The 22,089-nt window shown below is 49.2% G+C and overlaps 1 protein-coding gene across 26 annotated transcripts in view; it reads right to left on the reverse strand.

The window, feature by feature from the left end:
- The window catches only part of Foxp (FoxP protein), a 234,575-nt gene that overhangs the window by 92,324 nt on the left and 120,162 nt on the right, over window positions 1-22,089 (reverse strand). Inside the window, exon 1 of one of the 26 annotated variants that reach the window (XM_026444536.1) lies at window positions 13,545-13,812. The exons of the other annotated variants lie outside the window; for them this stretch is intronic. Within the exon in view, the coding sequence (XP_026300321.1) occupies window positions 13,545-13,631 (87 nt within the window). The 5' untranslated portion in view covers window positions 13,632-13,812. Of the gene's footprint in view, window positions 1-13,544; window positions 13,813-22,089 lie in introns of those variants that run through there. 26 annotated transcript variants of the gene reach the window in all.

A 22,089-nucleotide genomic window follows, 5' to 3' on the forward strand; every position in this document is an offset into this window, starting at 1 on the left:
TCTAAACTCCCCGCCAAAAATCCCTTCTTTAAAGAGAGAGAGAGAGAGAGAAAATGCTCGAGATACGTATCGACGTAGCACGAACGACCAGCATCGCTTCTTTCTCTCTTTTTTTTTTCTCCTTCCTCCGGCTGATTTATCGCGGTGGCGATTAAGGGTACACGAAAGAGAAGGGGAAGAAGCAGCCAGAAGTACCGCGTTAGCGAACGTCGATCCGTATACTCCCGACGATGGCTTCGATCGGCTAATGGCCTTCTGTAGACATTAACATTGACGAAGAAGCGTAGGACGTTTATGTGAGCGTGGCGTTAATTTGGCTTTAAGCTACCAAGTCGACCGTGCCCCGCCCGGTGCACACCTCCCCCTTTTGCCGGTCGTCCTTTCTCTTGTTAGCATACTTATCATCCGCCGGTGGAATTAAGAACGAGCGAGGTGGTGTCTAGGGGTGTGAAAGTATCGAGGAGCGGGGCGAGGGTGGAGAAAAGACAGTTCAGAGCAGGGACAACGAAGTGTGTGTGTATGTGTGTGTGCGCGCGCGGAACGGAGAGGGCTACGGGCGGGGAAATAGATGGTAAGCGGGCTGTTGATAATATCAGCCTCGAGTAGAACGGGTATTGGCTGGCGGACTATTGTCGGAATAATGTTGATTGGATTCAAGACCGAACGCATTAATCTGCCTTCTTTTATTATGGACCGAGAGGGACGATCTTAACCTTCCATTCTCTCGATCTGGCCTTCCTCGAATGATACTTGCGCGAAATAGAAAGCTTCCCTTTCTTCTTCCTCCTTCCCCTCTCCTACTCAACACTGCAGTCTGTCCAACTTTGGTTAAAAAATTAAGTTGGAAATCGTGCAGGTCCAAAGGTTGGAATTTTTCTCGACAAAAAGAAAAGTTCCGATTCTCCGTTCTTCGATACGTGAAACTTGCGACGATCGAATCGAACCGGCAGATATCCCGTTCGAGTTCATTCGTCACAGAGGTGACGATTCGGTAATTCCCGTTGCTGTAAGGGGGTTGGATGTATCGCGAAAAAATCCGGCGGGACAATGGGACGGGGGAAGAACTATCACGTTCTCGTCGAAGCTTTCGACCAGGGAAGGAAGAGATCCAGATGGATGATCGTGAGTGGTGGACAGAGGCCGATAAGGGTAGCGGGCAGGTCGGCTTTCTCCAGAGGGGGGTTTGCTCGTGCTGAAGAATGGACCTCTTTGTTTAGCCGTTTATGGTGGAAGAGATTTGGCCGGATTGCCGTCAACCGATAGCCACCGACCAGTGGGATACGTGGGGGAGAAGGGGGGTAGTGGAATCCGTGAAACTCTCCTCTCACTAATACGTGCAGTCTCCCGTGCCCGTCCTTCCCTTCACCCACTCCTCCTTCTTCTTTTCTTCCTTTCTTCTCACCCTCTTCCGTTCCACGCCACACGTTCCATCGTGGCAACACCTTCGTAAGAGGCGAGGAATCGCCACGCTTACGAGCGACCCCTCACAATGGCCGAACATTAGCTGACAACAGAGGTGTGGACATCGGATAGTACAGTCCTAACACCCTTCGGGTTTACCCCTCCCGGGCTTGATTGGCCGGTCAAACGTTTCGCATTTATAGCCAGGGATCTAAATAAAATCTCTGGCCCCGCTCGGATAAGCTTTGCGCCTCGTCTTGGAAAATCCTTCCCCTCCGGAAGAGGGGAAACCTCCCCTCCCCTGCCTCCGGTACGTCGTGCCAACGTATTTCTCGTATCCATTCGGGACGCGAGAAATCGCGTTGTCGAAATTGTAACTGCGAGAATAAACGATAAAGATGATTCGATTCGAGCATCCTCCTCGAGGATTCTCGATCGAGGGGGAGGATCGAATAGAAAGCGGTCGAGTAGCTTGGCGATGGCGAGGCAGGTTGGAAGCGGTGCTTTTGAAATAGATATTTATAGAAATTCCCACCCCCACCTATCGCTAGCGGGCGAGGACACAGTACGCTGAGATACAGTTATGCAATAATGAGCTAATGTAGGTAATAGGATTATGCCCGAATCTCCTGTAATTGGCCGCTGAAAAGGTCAGCTCGGTTTTGCTAATCACCCACTAAAAGGTAACTTTGGACGCTTTACAGTTAAGCTTAAGAGGTTTACTAGGCTTTACACGCATATACGTGGATACTTTACGATTGTTTCCTTTTTCCATCCGTGGCCGACGACGCCAACGCTAAACCTCTGTCATTATCATTTTAACGCAATAGGATTAATTATACATTCGTTAACCCGTCGCAAGCCGCTCGCAAAGAATCCGTCGTGTCCTCAAAGAGAAATTTCCGATCCAGGATAAGTAGGTAAATTTGCATGGAAAAAAATCGCGTTAAGAATGCTGTCACTCGCCATCATCTATTCAAAATAGCGAGCATGATGAATGCATTCGCGTCCACTGGGATCCTCATCATCCATCCTTGAAATTTGGATCATCGTTCGTTCGTATTCGTGTTTCTCATAAATGTAATTTGGAATTAGGAAATGAAACTATTTTCTATCGTCGTTCTCCATGAATCGTTATTTCAAAAAAAAGAAAAAAAAGATGTAAATTACGGACTCACGATTACGGAAAAAAGGCGACAGGACCTTATAAATTTTCAGGATTCGGTCGTGGATCAAGCCTGGAGAGAGCACGGGGTTTTCGGGTTGGATTAGGGACGAAGTTGCAATTCACTTCGATATATTTACTGTGAGAACGGTCAGGCCATTCGCGAGTGGCCATCGAGCTATGGACGAACGGACAGACCTTCCCTTTCACCTTTTAGAGCAAATAAAGAATCGGCCCACGTGTATCTCCCCCCTTTCCCCAGAAGCACACGCGTGTTCGCACATTTGCGTGGCCGCTATCCGCTTTCGTACGTCCCCGTAGTGATTTATGAAGTTTCCCAGTTTCCTTCGCCTCGGACAACTCTCCCATCCCCTGCCCTCAATCTTCGCCCATCCGAAAACGGATGGACACACCGCCAAACGCAACCGCCGTCCAATCCGTTTTTCTCGGATCGAGAGCAAGGATCGAGGCTCGATCCGGAAATAATCAACCTCCGTTCGAGGAGTGAAACAATAAGTATCCATTAGCCGAATAACGGGGGATGGAATAAGAGCAATATATAATGCGAATAATAGCGGCATAAGAAGGAGATCCTCGGGGCAACCCCAATATCGCGGAGCGAGACCGAAGAAAAACCGAAGCACTCGAGCCGCCTCCGTCTTTTAGCCTCGGTGGTTGGGGGTTGGAGGGTGCTCAGCCGTGTAGTGTCAATGAATAAAAATTTGCGGCCGAGGGTGGCCTCGCGTTTGACGCCGATTTTAAAGCTTACCCTCCAACCTCGGGGCTCACAGCCCGTCGCTAGGTCGCTCGCTTTCTTCCACCACCCTCCTCTCTCCCCACTCTCTCTCTCTCTTTCTCTCTCTCTCGAGACAAGACATTACTTTATACCCGCGCTCGAGCATCGCGAAGAAGAGTCACGGTTCGCAATCAGCGGTGGCTGAAACTCGTACTTATTTTCGCCCGAGTGCCCACAGCCCTCGCCCACAGCCCCCTCGGCCACCTCCAACTCCATCCTCGAGCTATCGAGGCCGGAATAAGAGGCCACGGTTCTGCCGCGAGATCGTTACGCCACGCCTTAAGTCGAGCTAATATGTTCCTCTCCTGCTGCCAGACAAACCTCCTCCTCCTCCTCCTCCTCCTCCACCAACGCGGATATATACGCGCGAATATATAACCCTCGCCGAGCGGGGAAGCGTCTCGCGAGCGAAATAGAAACGGTGCCGCGACATTTAGACAATTTAATGCCGTTTTATAAATTATACATCGGCCGCGAGATCGCGAGACGAGCCGATTACCAGGGTGGGATCGTTCGTTCCCCGTTTAATCCGGCCTTCCGGGGGCTTGTGCACACCGCGGTGGAAAAGCTTGGATGTTATAACGGGCGGGAAATGTTAAGGGTGCAATGTCAGGGAAGAGCCGTCCGTGGGAAAAGCCGGGGGAGCCAGACGAGTTCCGTTGATACGAATTCCTGATTTGTAGGTTTCTAGACGGCGTGCCGCGCTCAGCTTCGTTCATAATGTATCCTCCGCCGCTTGGAAAACTCGACCGACTCGGAGTCGGTGCGAAGTCACCGCCGCTGTGCATGTGTGGACGGGGACACCGCGACGGGAAAATTTCAAAATTTCCCTCGTTCGCGCGTTAACCGTAACCCGGTTAATTTCTTCTTTAACCGACGAGTCTTTTTTTTTTCCCGAGGATTTTCTTTTCGATCAACGCGATGCATTTTCAAATTCCTCGTTTATCCTCGGGGAGGATACATCTTCCTTCCATCTTATACCGGGCAATGCCTCGTCGAAAAAAGAAAAGAAAAAAGGAAAAAAAATGGCGATTTACCCGAAGATATAACCCAGACACCTCGGAAAAAGCCCCATACGTTGCATGAATAATAGGTCGACGCGAGACCGCGGCCTCGGTTAAGGGGCGAGTCTAAGGGATTGCCGATGAATATATCAGCCCCGATGTATCCAATCATTCCCTTATTACGATATCGATACATTATTTCCGTAATACGACGACAGCGTCGCGAGGGGTTGGGATTCTTGGTAGGAGAAAGGGCTCGAGAGCCCCGCTTTCACCCCCTTTTTTTTTCCAACGGCTGGAGGAAAAAAAAAACTGATACGTACGAGAGGGTGACGAAGGGTAGGCAGGGGAGAGGGTTCCTTACACTCGCGCGTTCTCTGGCAGGACTATCGATTTCGGGATTAGGTGGCAATTTTTCAAGCCTATGGCGAATAATTACCGAATCCTTCCCCCCAACGAGTGGCTTCCGCCATAAACGACCTTCGCCCTTCGCTACTACCCACCCACGCCACGGGTATCAAAAGACCGGTGACACATGGATTCCGTTCCACGGCACGTCGAAAATGCGTTAAGAAATATATTTCTCTTCCGGGGATGATTAAAGGAAAAAAAGATTAGGTCGATTTTTCTCTCCCGTAATTATCCGCGCTTGAAAAAATAATACAACGCGTTTCGAAAATATCGAATCGAACCGTTTTTATAATTCTCATCCGATATTTTTATCCAATCCAAATGTATCGCGATAAAATTTATCTTCAAAGAGAAAATAATATTCCTGCCTAGAATGAAGTAGGTAAAACCGAGTCGAACCGAGGGGTCGATCTTTAAAGATCCAACGGACCAATATATACGAGTCGACGTAGTAGCTCTCCTAGGAGGAAACTCGAGGGGAGGGGGTGGTGACGGAATAGGGGTCGGGATACCTTCATCTGCGGATTACTTATGCACGAGCAGCCGCGACTCATTTCATTGCAACGGAGCCAAGACTTGGGAAGCAAGCCGAGTCAAGCCGACGGAAAAATGTTTCTATTTAGCTCGCTTAAGCTCTTTATTAAAGGTTCGCTTCTTCCGCGGCCGAGAGAGAGGGAGAGAGAGGGAGGGAGACTTGGCTGGCTTTTAGAATCTGCGCTAAAACCCGGCCGGAGGCTCACGCCGCACCGAAACTCGAGAAAAAGAGATTGTGGTCTGGTCTATCCTTTTCCCACGAGCACATTCTTTTTCCATCCCCACGCCCACCACCGTTTCCACCACCGTTTCCATCTCTTTCTTTCGACAGGCCTTACACCCGGAGAAATCTTTCGCCTCGGGGGGGAGGAGGATGTGGGGAAAGGATGGACGGAGGGAGGCGGGGTGAGGGGAGGCGAGGGGAGGGAAGAAATTGCGTCAATTACCCGCTGATTTCGGCATCTGATCCACGGATTACGCCCCGCCGCGAATGCTGATCCCTCTTTCGTTTATTGAGCGACGTTTTTCGAAATGACACGTCCCGATTCCACCGGTCTCGCGATCCACCCTCTTCGCCTCAGATAAGAGTAACGAATGCGTAATATACGAAATTGAATGTTTTAATAAACTCGAGCTGGAAATTCGGAGGAGAGAGAAAGACACCCTCCTCCCTGGATGAATTAGAGAAGAGGAGGCTAACGTTATCGTATTCCTCCGATAGTTTCGTTCGCCATCCGAGGCATCCATCCGCGCGTTTCTCCATCTTTTCTCTTCCTTTTTTTTTCTTTTACACAAATGAGAAGTGAGAAAAGAAGAAGGAAGAATTCTCTTTCTCGCCTGCCCGAATCGCCGGTCCTCTCATCAAGCGACGAAGAGAGGGCGTTACTCGATGGCATATTTTCGATTATCGGCCAACGAAGCGTAATCTCGCCGTAAATAGAGGATTGTCTCTGTATAGATAGAGAGGTGGCTGCGGGTTCGTGGGAGACTGCGATGAGGGAAGGAACGGAGAGAAAGGAGAAACGATGCGTGAGACGAGGGAAGGAGATGGGAATAAAATTCGAAAGAAGGGGAGAGGGAGGGGGACGTTGGGGGGTTTGGCGGAGAGAGGAGGGGGAGGGTATAGCCACCAGCGGCTCTTTAAAAGAAAGCGGGATAAACAGACAGTTGAGGAGTTCGAGGAGGGAGGAAATGTAAATTTCCAGCGAGCTGGAAGGAAGAGAAAAGAATAAGGGCTCGAACACCGTGGCGTGGGTATATTGAGTGAGCGACTGGCCCTTCCACCCGCGTCGCCTCGCCCTTGCTTCTTTAAATTTCATGTGCCAATTGTGCGCGATTGTCTTTACTTTGCCTCCTCTCTTCCGTCCTCTCTTCCGTGGCAACCCGGTCGTCGGTTTATACCTCGCCTTTCTCGTTTCGAGGCCTCCCTCCCCCTTCTTCTCCTCCTCCCCTCGACTTTCACACCAACATTCACACCGACGACCCGCGTTTTGACCGTGAGCGTTTTCCGCAACCGAATCATCGATTTAAACCGATCCTCCTCCCCCACTCGACTATCGTTTAATCGTAACACAGAAGGTATATATATATATATGTACATATATATATCGCGTCGACGATGACACGTTAAATACAAGAGACGCGAGAAAACAAGACGAGTCAGCTGCTAATGATGCAATTCGCGCAGGTGCAATTCAACGCCGAGTTTATCGCGTTACTTTCCCGTCTCTGATTTCTCCGCCGAACGAATCGAACGAATCCTCCTAGTTTTCTCGCTGGAAACGCGCGAAATTCATTCTCGAGAGGCTATTCTGAATGAACGAACCGTGTAACACGCGCGCACGTGTGTGTATATATAAAACACGTACGATACATAGGAGGCGAGAAATTACGAAAAACCCTTCCATCGAGTAGAAAGATTGGAATGGATGATCATCACCTGGAGGCGATGTACGAAACGCGTACGACGCAAAGAAGTCAATGTCCCTCGGGCGGGCTCTCTCGATCACAGATGAATCAAAGAACGAACGTTGGCCTGGACGAGGCGAGAGACAGACGTGGCAAAAAAAAAAAACGTTCGAAACGTCTCGTCGGGCGGACACGTCGTTCCTTCTGACGAGGTTGAAAAGGGATGCAAGTCGACGTTCGCGGAATGATATTCAGAGGGATGAAGGGCGCATAGAGAATGAGAAGCAACCGATGACGGTTGCTTGCGGTAGAGAAGTTTGCCGGATCCGGTGTCCACCGATGGATAAAGCGAAAGATTCCCTCCGCGCGCGAGGGGAGACGCGAGGAGAGGAGTGTCGCGTGACAGGGGTCGAAGAAGAAGAAGCAAGCCACGAGTCCAACGGTCACCCTACGTGCCAAGAATTTCTCGCGGTTGACCTTCCCTCGTCCACTCGTGTCTTCGGCCTGCCGAGTGTCCGTCTTTCGATGTTGCGTCCTCCGACGAGGGGCGGAACAGGAAGAGGAAAAAGAAAAGGAGGAAGAGAAAGAAGAAGAGGAGGAAGAGGCGGTTGTAAGCGAGAGCAACAGTCGCTGAATAAACACAAAGTCCAGTTAAAGTCGTAATAAATGTCTCCTCCTTTCCGATGGGCTCTTCCTTCTCCGTTGTTTCTTCCTTCCCTCTTTTTCGAGCCTTCCCTGTCTCCTTCCCTCCTTTCACGCTCGCCGTGCTTGCTTTCCTTTCTTTCGCGGAGACAAACGGTATTGAGGGTGAAAATTGACGGCTTTATCGTCCCGCTTCCGCGAGAACTTTCCGAGGATTTGCCTCTTCCTTCTTGACGGTTTCGTATTTTCCGCTAGACATTTTCCTTCCCAACTTTTCCCACCCCCCCGTTTCGCAGCGGCGATTGTCTCGGGGAAAGTCTTTAAGAAAGACTGATTGGACGCAATCATTTGCTCCGTTCGTTTTAATCGCGCCACCCCTCCCTACTCTAATCTCCCTCGCCCTTCGTCGAGTTCTCGCGGGTTAAACAAATATTATTTTTATATCCGTCCGAAAAATTCCGCGCGCGAAATAAAGAGAGTCGAAAGTTTCTTCGATGAAAAGAAGGAAAAAAAAAAAAGAAATAAGTTCGATTGATCGACAACGGACGGGATTCCCCTTCGTGGCGTTTCCATTATATAAAACGATCGTCGTACCTGGCGATCGAGTGTAACAGCGACAACGATAAAGTTGCTATGTATACAGCGATATCCGACAACACCGAATAAACACATGGCCGATAGATATTTATTTTTCTGCCTCGTGGCGGCTTAAACCTGGACAAGATACGCGAATAAACAATCCCGACATATGTTTCTCTTCCACTTGTCGTGCAGCTTTACGTGCAATCGTTCGCTTCAATTATATAACCGATCGTTTTATACGCCGCTCCATCTTCGCCGCCATCGTGGCAAAACCGGATATTCCGTTCTTCGCGCTGCGCAAATTCGTTCGCAATACGTTCGAAATTATTTCGCACGATGTCTCGTCTCGCTCGAGTTGGAACTATCGTCGGATCTCACCGATCGTCGGTGGTCCTCCAATCGTCCAAACCTTCGCACGATCGTGATAAATTTAATCAGATCGAAGGTTAAGGACCTTTGGAAAATGCGATCGATGCTCGAGGATGGTTCGAGACGATCACTCGCGGCGGAAATAGCGACAACGATGACGCGCGTTTTTCCTTTTTTTTCTTTTTCTTTTTTTTTTTTTTTTCACCGAGCGAACGATGCACATCGGCCACCGGCGGGATCAACATTCCGCTTGAACGCCGGTGTATGACGCTCTCGATGACGCCAACACTCCCACGCGATTTTCCAGGCGCCCCCGAATGGTATTCGGATCGCGAAACAAACATCCTGCGTTCCACCAACGCGGGGAGAGAGAGAGATGGAATACGTCCTTTCGAGCTCTGTTGTTTCGACTCGCCACAAATATTTACCAAATATCGATCCCCCTTCTACCCCATCGCAACCCCTTTCCACCCCTTTCCACTCTCTGCAACGTGGAGTGTGGAGAAGGGACGAGGATACGCAAATTGCATTTGCGTTGACCGCCGCTTCTGCCTCGACATCGTCGATATTTGTACTAGGTTGTGTATCGAGGCGGAGATTGGCGGATCGCCAATTAAAATCTGCGTATTCGTTCGCTGTTCGCTGCGAGGCAAGAACCGTTCTGCTCCCGAATTGTTATAATCGCGGATTCGCTTATGAACTCGCGTGGAGGATGATCGTATTCCAAACGCCTCTCTCTCGATACGCGTAGATCGTAAGCCACGAATCTTGACCGCGGATGATCAATTATTTTACGGCATATTTTCTTTCGCCTCTCGTCCTCGTTTGTCGAGACGAGGTTCGAGTCGCAAAGAGCGTCGGTTGGCAACGACTCGCGCGGATTCTCGATCGTATCGGGAAATGGAAACGGAGATGTCGTACGCTGCCGAGCTACGCCACCGCTCGACACGTGCATTATGCATACCACTCGAATAACGGTACAGCGGTCGTATGTTGACTTCCCCGGCTGGTAATAGATAGTAACGCGTTTATTTTTAACAAAATTGCCGGCTACCTTGGGATAATGTTAGCTTCCGTCTTTGCACACGAGGTCTATGTAACGTCTTATCGATCCGTTACCACACACGCGTCTCGGATATTTACCATCCGCAATTTCTTTTCATCGGGAAGGACTCGGCCTTGCTCACTCTACCTCGCGTGCCAGGGCGTGTGCTTAACCCTAGGCAGGCCATCGGTTCCCTAATGAGTATTGACTTTGAAAATATTCCACCGCTCGATACCAAACGGAAGGCAAACGGGAGCCGGGTAATCAAAAAATTTTTGATCGGCCGGTTTTAATTACACATAGTGTTGGCGATCGGCACGAAAAAATAATTAGACGAAAGGGTTGGCTTGATTATCATCGAGCCGAGAATTCGAGTTGGATCCACCTCTTTGTCGCCGCCGCGTGGAGGGAAAACGTAGGACGCGCGGGAAAAGGTAAAGGTGACGACGAGCAACGGCGTAGGTCGTTAAAATAATAAAGGTTGTTATTGAACCGGCGGGTATTCGTGGGCAAAAATTTCAATTCCTCCCGATCTGCATCTGTCGCTCCGCTCTTTCCCTCCTCCTCGCTTTCCTTCTCCTCCGCCTCCTCCTCGGCGAGCGTGCGTTTCCCTTCGGTGGCCCGCGAACCCTACCCAATATCCAATAGAAAGAGAGAAAGAGAGCAGCTCGCGACATTATGCGAGCTATCGATACCGTGCGCGGTTTGCGGCCACGCGACGTCGTATTATTAAAGACGAGGGGGAAGGGAGGAGAAAAATCTGGCGGAGAAAAAGAGAAGAAGAAGCAGCGGAGGGAAAAGACGATGAAAAGAGGGAGGGGAAAACGGGGGACGATTTCGACGATGCTGTTTTTTCTGTTTCCGTCGCTGCATGAATATTCCAGCACGCGCATCTGCATAGGTTTTTCGTTCGAGAAAAAGTGGAGCGTAGCTGTGCGGTTGGTGTCGGGAGGGGGGAGGAGGATAGGTGGTGGTGGAAGAAGAGAAGACAGGGCATAAAAAGGAAAATGGAAAAGAGAGATATACGAGGAGGAGAAGGAAGCGAAGCTTTCGGGAGGACAGAACGCGAAAGGTGGAATATACCGGAGGCTTGCCTTTCCACCGGTGACGTATTATGCGAGAATAAGGAGAGGAGGAAGAAGGGGAGGGGAGGGGGGAGGGTATGAGACGGGGGGATCGCGAGGAGGAGAGGGAGGGGGAGGAGGAGGAGGCAGAATGTGAGCGGTTGGAAAGGTGGATGGCGGAAGATGGAAGGCGAAGAGTGAAGCGGGAGAGGACGTCGTTTGGCAATCTTAGGGGATTCCGTGGATACAATGGGATCTCAATACATCACCTCGCCTAACCCGACGCCCACCCCCAACCCCCTCCAGCCGCCTTGTACCCCCCTGATGTTCCTTCTCTCCGTGCCACTTCCTCGTACCTCCCCAGCGTTCGTCCCGTTTGCAGCAGCAGCAGCAGCACCAACGAGCTTCCCAGATGCCGTAATAGCTTAGGAGCCGACGTAATAGCTGCCACTGCCTTCCTAGAGAGAGTTATAGTTCAACAACGCAGAAATGGAATCGCGAGAGAAAGCTGCAGCGAAGAAAGAGAGAGATATAGTGTGTATGTGTGTGAGAGAGAGAGAGAGAGAGAGAAAGAGGAACTGGCAGGTGGAAGTTGTATAAGTAGAGCTGTGCCAGCAGTTGTGGAGACGGTGATGAAGCACACGGGAATGGTGAAACAGAAGAAGGAAGAGGGAACGAGGTAAGAGATCTCGACTCGGATGCAATAACCACGATGGAGAAGGAAGAGACGATTACGAGATGTCGCATAGCTTGTTGTAGTTGCCAGCAAAGAAACGAAAAAAATTTCAAGATCATCGATGCTTCTCTTTTCGAACGTCTTAATCGAAGTTGGAACGTTTAATCCGACGAGTTATCCGATCGATCGTCGGTTTCTCTTCTCGAACGGATTTTTTTATTTTAATTATTGCAGATAAAATCGATCGAAATAAAAATTGGAATCGTTCCTTATTGCTATCGTCGAAACGACGACAGCAGCTTACGTGCGATGCCGTATGGAAGCGATACATCACGTTACGTCGTCGTTTTGCGAAAAAAATTGGCGGCAATGACGATAAGAGGAGAACGAAAGGGACTAGCAGGGATTACCGATAGTAGTAGCTCGATTAAAAAGAAAAAAATAAACTCGAATAATTCGCTATTTGTCTTTTATAAATTTTTTACCAGATTTTTTTCCGGATATGCAATATCAGGGACTGGGATTAAATCAATTGGCGTACGGAGGAACGGTAGTACACTTCTCTGTCGTGAGGGGAAACCGTAATTAAAGCGTTTCGCGAACCGGTCACGGCAACGAGCAAGATGGAGAATAATTAATAGCAGCGACGCCGTGTGTAACGAGATATAAGTATTATTCAGGCCGAATCGATCCCCGACCGGTTCGATGTTTGGAAACCTTCGAGTATTTCAAATACGTTTATCGAGCTTAAATTTCACGTTTCTATCTCCTAATACGAATGGATCGTAACGCGATATTCGTTCCCCGAACGATTTATTTTATACCCCCGTCCAGACGTCCGCGCCACGTCGTTCTACGCTTTATTTCCATCCCAATCATTCATAATATATATAAATCTAACTGACGTGCATACATGGTAATACACCGTTTTGCCGGCAAATTTCTCGCTATTTTCAATTTTGAGAGAGAGAGAGAGAGAGAGGCGAAAGAACGAACCGGTATTCTTCGTGAAATGAGATTACGACCCGAGTTCGGAGTTCTCCCCAGGCGAAAATTTGTTCGAAAGTAAAGATTAGGAGGGTGGAAAACGGACGGTGGATGGAGAATCGGATAGGAAAATCGCTCGAGTTCGAAGCTGAAAATCATGCGATCACGTCCGCATCCTCGCGCCATTTCTGTTTACCGTGCACCTAGCACAGATGCGTTACGTGATGTTGAATACCGTGATCCCGCATTCCAGTCGCGGGCGGCATCCTGCAAGGCGGAAAGAATCCCGGCTCTCCGCGCTCCCCCTGTGTTGTCCTGTCTAACCACCACCCTCCCCCTCCAGTTTCCGCCCCACATGCCCTCGCTTCGCGCTACCTTCCTCGTTTGTGCCACCCTCTCCACCCAGGAGCCTAGTGTCTTCCCCCTCCATACCCAGTCCGCCCTCCCTCCCCCCTCCCCCTTTCCGTACACCGAAAACGTACAAGGTGCATATTCAGGAGAGAAGCTCGTGGAAACTTCGGGACGTTGACACCAGAAGCTGGATTCTGGATGGTTGGGTTGGACACAACCCGTCCGTTAACGTAGTACCCCCTGTGTGCGAAACTGGTAGGGGGTAGGGTAGGTGGTACTGGCTGTAAGAGCAAGGCGAAGGGAGAAGGAGAGGAGGGAGGGGAGAGAAAGGTGGAAAAGCAAGACAACGAGAAGGGAGATGTGTCCCGGCAGCTAGACGTTTCATGGGAGGAGGGCGGAAAATTCTTCGTCCACCGTTGTTAGACGAAGAAGGCCGGCATTATTACGTCGACCTCCTCGTCGTCGTCGTCGTCATCGTCGTCGTCGTCGTCGTCGTCGTCGTCGTATCGTCGTCGTCGTCGCCGTCGTGGCTGTCGACGTCGACGTCGTGCAGCAGTTGTAGGCCACGTCGCCCCGTGGAAAAGGCGTGGCAACGTCGCGTTCGCGCACCTTTGCACCTGGTGCGCCGGGGAAGACACGCCTCCGTGGAATTCCTCTCTCTGGTCCGCCTACACTCCCGTTCCTCTCCTTCCCCATCTCTGTCACTCCGTCCGCATCCCTCTGCCTCTCTCGCTCCACCTCGTCCTGGCTCGCTCGTCCATCCGTTCTCCACTCCTCCGTTCGTCTCGCTCATCTCTTGGCTAAGAGGAGATCTCGCCGATCTCTATTCTCTTCTCTGCCTGCCCCTCTACCGAGCCAACGTCACCACTACTACATTCTCTTTCTCTCTATCCGCTACTTCTGCAGCTCCACCACCAATTCTATCCTCCGTAGCCGGGAGAACCAAGCTCCTCCACCACCACCACCACGACCACCACCATCACCACAACCACCACCACCACCACCCATCACCACCACCACCATCGGTCATCACCGTCTCCTCTCCTGGACTACTCCACCGCCACTATCCTGCTTTAAAATCGTTCCGGTTAGATGCATGTGTGTTTCGTACATAGGAGTAGCACGTAGTAGACGAGATCCGACGGTGACCGAGACGCATGCCCGTACAGTACGTGCGACTGCTCGCTCGTAAAGGGTACAACGCGAGGCGCAACGAGTACATGTGTGTGTACGCGCGCGTGTATATGCGTGTATTCGACTTCTATTCGCGTGGTGGAGCTTCACACATACACGTTAAGTGCGCGCGCAATGCTCGCCTCCGCTAGCTAGCAGTGCCATCCGCCCACTCGGTATTCACGCCGGTCCACGTGACCCCCCTTAACCATGGTACTCCTTCCACCGACCGAGCTTTCGGGGGAAGGAAAGGAAAGGAAAGGAAAGGAAAGGAAAGGAAAGGGAGGAAAAGGAAGAAAAAAATATAGGGGGCGAAACGGAGAACTCGAGTAGAGGAGAAATGCTCGCGAGCGGGTGCGATTACCGCAGACTCGCGGAATCCCTTTTCACTCCCCAACCCCCGTTCTGAAGCTTCCTTTTTTCCCCTCCTCTCTCTCTCTCTCTCTCTCTCTCTCTCTCCTTAAGATGCGAGCTACTGTCGGAACGTTACCGTGCACGCGTCTACCTAGGCGGGCAGGAGAGGGGGAGAGGAAGGACGTACGTATTGATCAGGGCCAAGTAATGTCTGGAGATGCAGTCGGAATTACTTTGGGTCATTTGATTTCTATGCCCTGTCACGAGGAGTCGATGGAAACCGAATTCATCCCCTTCGAATCCGTTCCGAGTGAAATGGCTTGCATCTGTTTTGAGTTTGTCGATAGTTTGATCGACTAACGAAACGTTTTTTTTTTTTAAAAGAAAGGTTTCTATTTTTTTCTTTCTCGAGAAAAGGAGAGGAAACGGTTTGAAACTTCTCTTGTTTGTATGTTTCCATTTCGAGCGTGACTAGGAAAGGGAAAAATGTATCGAACCAAAGAGACGATAGAAGTTAACGAGAACGAAACTTTGGACGTTAAAGAAGTCATATATGTATACGAACGAAGAATGGAGATAAAGGGAAATTTTATACATCTGAGCGAAGAAAAAGGGAAAAGTCACGTTTTCCTTGGCTGTGAGACTCGATCTCGAATGTCCCTTATCCCGAAGTCTGACAAGTCGTAACGAGCGGACGGAGTTGGAGAGAGAGAAAGAAAGAAAAAAAAGAGAAAACGTAAAATCAAAACTACTACTTCTTTTATAACCCTTGTGGAATAACGCGTGTCGTAAATTGCTTGCCTTCGATCCACCGACCATCTTTCCACGAGCGATGGAATTTTCTCGCGAAAAGACGCGAGTGATGCAGATTTAATTAAAACTGCGCTTCCTCGAGATTGAATTAAAAAAGGGAAGAAGTTAATCGTCTTTTCGTGTATCGATCCTAGAGACCCGACGTGGACCTAAATTCCAACTGGGCCGGAAAATTGGAAAAGGCTCGCCGCTCCAGTTAATTATCGTCCTTGGCCGATCGATCGAGGAAAAAGCAAATCTCGTCGCCTACGAGGAGGAAACTCGGAAAATTCGTCCAAGGACGAATAGTTAAAAGAATCGACCGTGCGATTATCGAATTATATACAATAACGCACGAACGAAACGCGAGCGTGCTTGATAAACGTGGTCGCCCGCTCTCTTTCAGATCGAAATCGCAGGCCGAGAGTGTTCGAGCGTGAGATCGCGCCTGTTTGGTAATTATTTACGGAGTGTCGAGCCTCTCCTTCATTAAGACGCTAATTACGTGGCGTGCGTGTAACAAGTTATAGAGAGAGAAACTAGAATCAGCTACTACGACGAAACTTCCCACGTCGTATATTTCTTGCCGAGTATGATAACGCTTGCGCTAATCAAACATCTGTTTACGAAGTTGCAGATTTCGGTTTGCATATCGACGCGTCTCCTTCAATTAATCTACTCGCGATATCATTAAATATTCGGATCGAAACTTGTTTGCAAATACACGACGTTTTTTAAATAGATATATACATAAATCAAAATTACAGAGCAAACATTGCTCCGTAACTTTTTTTTTATAAGAACTTTGAGGAATCCAACGTAACAAGTTTCGTTGTTAAATTGTTATCAATTTTGATAAAAGACACGAAGACGAGAAGGCGGAAAAAATTGTACGAATCCTGAGAGGAAGAAAATTAGATCGTTTCCAGGTGATTAATCGAGGAGGGTAGGACGGAACAGGTTTGGAAGAGGTGTGTCGTGCAACAGCACGTGGTGTTTCGCGCGAGAGGCTGCGTTTCCCACGCGTGGGGGATGACAGGGGTGTATACGGTCGGCCGATCAGTGGGTAGAGGGGTTGTTTAGAGCGAGCGAAAGAGAGGAAGACAGACGGTAAAAGGGAGGAGGAGAGGCAACGAGGAGGGGTGAAAAGCACGTGGTGCAGGCGACGCGCGCCTCTCCAGCCACGGCTGCCTGTATATCTATCGAGCATTCCACCCCCAGCATCGCCCCCACTTGTTGTGCTTTACCGTGTTGTGTTGCTATGTTGCCTTGTGTATCGAGAAAGTTCAACGCCGGCTAGACGATGTTTCCCATCCAACACCGGCCGTCAGAATCAACAGGCTTCTCTCCTCTCCAAAGTCCGCTCGTCTCCTCTCCAAGGAGGAGCAACAGCAGGAGGAGGATTCAAGAACGAAACTTTTTCAACAAGATTAAAATTTCATGATACGTACAACGGCAAGTCGAGGGAATAGAATTTTGATCGGGACGAGGAAAAACTGGCCTCGACAAATCTCATTTCGAGATTTACCATCGTGGCCAACAACTTTCTTTTTGATTACATCGGGGACGTTGCTGCGGGAGATCGATTTTTTTCTCCCCCTCCTCTCTCTCTCTCTCTCTATTTTCTCCCCTGTTACTTTTCTCTTCTCTTTTCCTTTTTTCCTTTTTTTGAAAAACTATCGTATTATCAACGAACGATTTTGAAACGTCTCTTCGAGGAGGAAGAGACGAGCGTTTCTGAGATTACCTCGACGAATCGTATCATAGAAATTAAATTTTTGCCTCCGCAAGATTATACAAGTAGGGCAAGCAAGTTTGAAACGACGACGTCTGCCGATTTTCGACCGGCAAATTCGTTGATTGTCGAAAGGGTAACGCGCAGGGATGCCGAGTTCTTCAAGGGGATGTATGATTATTGAACGCCCCGTTCTCGGTCGAATTTTAAGGGTGGCAACCCTAAAGGGAATATTCCCGCCGTTCATTTCCTATCATTTGTTCGCAACTTTTAATTCCTTCCCATCGATCCAAAACCTCGCCATTACAATAATAATAATAATAATCACAACTTTTCAATCGACATTTGAACGAATTAGTAGACAGAATATATTTGCTCGAAATAATATCACAAGAGAGATGGATTTTCGGTTTCTCCGAAGAGGTGTTTACGGGGTGTCGAGCAGGCAATTTTTGACAACCTTCCCCCCCTCGAGAACGTAATTCGCGATGAATGGGAGATTCGAGCGATACAAGCGACTACCCCCAAAGGGAACATCCCCCAGGATCTTTAACTCTGTAGTCCTTGGAGAAGCAGGCGGCCCACTTGGTATGCAAGAAGTATAGCCATTCATCTCCCGATCTCCGGCAAAGACCCGACCTCCGGATATAAATTAGCTTTTGTTTAGCATTCAATGCAAGCCGCCTTTTCCACCGGCCATCCCCTGCCCACGGTTGATCCACGGTTAGACAGCCACCTGCTCGAACCTCACCCTCGGCAATCCGGTGCAATTAATGTAGCCACTGGCTGCCTCTCGGTCCAGCCAATTAAACATTTGCGATTCCCGTGAAAAGGAATCGCCTCCGCGTTAAAAGGGAATTAAATTCCCCGAGGTATTGGGAAAGGAATAACCCTACGTAAAAATTCCTCCCTCCCCCACCCTTCTCTGAAAAAGCGAAAAGAAGGAGGAGGAGACCAAGAGAGAGGGGGAGGATGATCGATATCGATATCGCCGCACGATTTTTTTCTCGAGCGCGCAAAATAACGATCCACTCCCTTCCTTTTCCTCGATCGAGAATGGATAAGTTGAAAATGAGAAATAAATACCAATCTTTCTGTATCGAAGTCGGGAGATCCGTGGTGAAAAATCTTCGAAGATAGGAAGAAAAAAGGGAGAGGGAGGAAGGAAAGAGCGAAGAGATGTCGAGTACATCGTGAGCTGCATTGTCCGTCGCCGAATCTAGGAGAGGTTTAATCTATCATTACAGTGGCAGGGAAGGAACAATGTCGGGGAGGGAGGAGAGCGAGAAGCCGCGGTAACTAGCTAGGAATAATTAATAAATGCGAGGATGCATTAGTATGCGCGGTGGCATAGGATGAGCTCCTCGTGCGGAGGAGGTCCGTGCGGAGCGAACGAGTGTGCTGGGGAGGGAGGGAGGGAGGGAGCGGAGGAATTATAAAATAATAAAGAGAAAATTACGTAATGCGAGGATCAGATGAGAATTAGAGAGGACAATGAAGACGACGCGGGTAAACCGTAAGCGTCGTCTAACCCGGCCAGCCCATCCGAAGGGGTGGCTGGGTGGAATGGTTAAAGGGAGAGGAGGGAAAGGGATGGAATACGGGAGGTCGAGGACCAGACGTCTTAATGTCTGCAACGTCTCTGAACGCGTCCCTTGCGCATGACTATCTTCTCTCGCGAGGTTACGTCCTTCCCGATAAGGGAACCACTCCGCTTCTACCGAATAAACTCAAACGAGTATCTAACGAATGCTTGCGCCGAGATTTCGATAAATGCAAAGTTTCGTGGACAAAATTTCCTCCTTCCCGTATTTCCGGGAAGGGGGAATAATCGATGGAATCGATCTTTAGGGAGGGATATTCGTCAAAGGAGTCTGGAAATCTTCCTTCGAGGGAATCGTACGAAATTTATCGAACACGTAGAGGGATGGGGGAGGGGGCGTGATCTCGTCCGTTAATCGGGGAGATCCTTAATTAGTAGTCGGACGACGTATACCCGGCTGCGACTTTGTAAATGGTAACAATGTTATGTAATTAGGTAAAAAGTTCTGTAATCAAGAAGTAGATCTTCTCGGGCGAGCTTCTCTCTTTCTCTCTCTCTCTGTCTCGAGCCATCCCATCCCTCTCATTCGTATTAAAATAGTCTCGCTAGGAAAGCGTGCGTTGCGCCCTGCATATCTTAAAACCCAGGGGTTGCCCGAGGACTAAGATCCGCCACCCCCAGATCCGGTTCTGATTTTTCTCGCGATTCATATTGGCCACGGAGGAAAGAGCGTACGGATTATGGTTCGTGAGAATCGTCCCTCCTTTTCTTTTTTCTCCTTTAAATTTCTCTTCCACGCCCCGTGAAAAATATTTTTTCCCATCCGCGATTTTATTCATTCAACACCGAACCGAAGCGAAAATTCACGGGCGTCTAAATCGTGTTTATAAAAAGAAGAAAAAATGAAAAGAAAAAGAAAAGAACGATCGCGATAAGTTCAAGCGCATTTAATTATTTCGCAAGGCGCAGAGAAGTAAAGCGCTGCCAGTTTATTCGAGCGGTTATTCGATGTTTAATGAAACAGGATCGAACGGAGTTGACCAGGTATAACGTTTGCACGTGCACGATCGGCATTAGTCTTCCTGATATCATCGTATAGAGTCGAGAATCATTCGCAAAGTCAACGAAACGAACCGAAACTGTTGACGTCAGTGTTTCCAACAAGCGTATAGTTCGAGCACGATGATCTCATTGTCCGATACATGCGCAAACGTATTAGCCGGCCAAGATTTTTCGCGTACGTGCGTGAACCTACATGCGTGTGCGTGCGCGTGTACGTGTTTTGCGCGCGCGCCCGCGTGCGTGAATGTCGAGGAATCGAGCACCGTTCCCCGGCAACACGTGTGCGTTTGTCAGCTTCTTAGAAAGCGACGAATACTACGTGTTCGCATGTATAATTTTCCTCGTTTCCATGGCAACTTCTATCCTGTTCTTGGCCCGATTATCGCTGAAACTCGTCGTGAAAAAGAAAAAAAAAAAAAAAAAAAAAGAAAAAAAAGTAGCTCGACTTTTTTCCTCAACGAACGCTTGAAAACTTTGTAGCGATCGAAAGAGTTGAAAACGACGAGAGAACCGAATCGAACCGAACCTGACGATTTAGAAATCGATAAGACGAAATGTCACGTCTCGACGAGACGAGAGAGAACGATATTAGATTTTTGGGTAAATAAAGGAAGTCGTATATCAAGCAAGCTTAATCGAATAGCTCGCGGGCAGAAAGATTTGAAAATTTCCACTACCATTAAACTCTTCGCCCCCCCTCGATCGCGCGCATTCTCTCGTACTCGTATCGAAGGGTAGATACTGCGAAAGAGAACAGGAGACAGGAAACAAATCGCGGACGAGTTTGATCGCGATGCGCAGGGAAGGGAGGAGAGGGAGGGAGGGAGAAGGAGGGGGTGTTGAGCAGCTCGCAGTAGGATCGCGTGCAATAACGGCTGGTAGTTGTGTATCGGCGTGCACTGACACGCCGAGAGACGAAACGATTTCAATAAACAAGCTTGACGCACACGTACGTGCAAAGTGGCACGAATGGTTTTTTCCTAGAGCCGGCTACGTGCGTGGGCGGCATCGACTTTGCTTCCCTATCGCACGTAAAAGCCAAGATAAACATTATTTATTTTTCTTATTTTTCTCCTTTTTCTTTCTCTTATTCCACCGCGCGTACGTAGAAGATGCGTGGTTGTGGTCGCGGTCGCGGTTGTCGTGGTGGTGGTGGTGATGGTGGTTCGTGTGGACGCGTTCGTTCGTATGTACGTGTAAAAGTCGCGCAGGTTGTGTCGTGTGCATAAGCATCGGTGAATGAAGACGTTGTATCGCAATAAGGCGGTACGGTTACTATTCGATAAAATTAAATCCGGCGATCCTCTGAACGCGGATATTGCGCCCGAGATCGCCGCGATGTAAATCGTTGGTAAAATACGACGAGGCCGGTTACGTTAACCACGTTGGCAATTGCGTGTTACATTCGTCCCTCGTTGCTTCGTATCGCGTACGATTTAGATTGCACGTCACTACCCGTTTATTTAACTTTACCAGCACGCGCATTACTTGCGTTACAATACAACGTTTACGTCACCGGGGCCCCGTGCCATTCCATGAAAATTGTGCATTCTTTTAAATAACGATATATCAAGTTCCCGTTCCCGCCCGGCTACGCGCGGGAGTTAAATAAACCGTCAAAAAACCTGTCCCCCCCTCCGGAATATTGCAATGCAAATTGGCGATCCGCATCGATTGCGTAACGCGCAATCGTTTGTTTACGAACGAGCGGATTACGAACGAGATTGATCCGGGGCCAATATAAAATCGAAAGTGCTACTTGCCCCTTTTAAACCGCGTTTTCTAATGTTTCGAGCTGACTGTTGCCCAATCCAATCCAACTTCTCCATTTTACAATTCCCATCAATCGCGACCGATTCGAAAAGGCAAGATCGGGAGGGAAAGAGAAAGAGAGAGAAAGAGAAAGAGGAGAAATTGATTCGGTAAAGTTTTCCCTAAATCGTAGGACACGTTTCGCTCGTTAAGAGTCGTGGACGGATAAGTAACGACGGCGCCGAGCGTTGGCGGAGTGGTCGGTCGGTCGGTCGACAGAGAGAGAGAATAAGAGGAGGAAAGAGAGTAAGAGGAGGAAAGGGAATGGTGGAGGGAGTTGGGTAGTACAGGACGCGGGAGCAGGCTGGAATTAAATAAAAATAAAACGCGAGATAATAACGTTAGCGAAGGAACCGAGAAGCCCAAGACAAATAGCCGAGGGAAAACAAAGCGTATTATAAATACCGGGTGACAGGACGAGTTGGTATTGGAGAGTGAGCGCGCGACAGAGTAAGAGGGTGGTTTTCAACGGGGCGAGAAGGAAAAAGAGGGGGGTTGGCAACGACGAGGACGAGGACGAGGACAACGAGGACAACGAGGACAACGACGACGACGACGACGACGACGACGACGACGACGACATAGTGGCCGTGTCGTGTTCCGAGTGGAAGAGAGAAGAAAACGGTGGGAGGAGAGCAGGCAACGATGCCCCTCTAGCATTTTTGCTACCTGCGGACACAATG

This window comes from Apis mellifera, linkage group LG13 (genome assembly GCF_003254395.2).
Source record: "Apis mellifera strain DH4 linkage group LG13, Amel_HAv3.1, whole genome shotgun sequence".
NCBI classification, from domain to species: domain Eukaryota; kingdom Metazoa; phylum Arthropoda; class Insecta; order Hymenoptera; family Apidae; genus Apis; species Apis mellifera.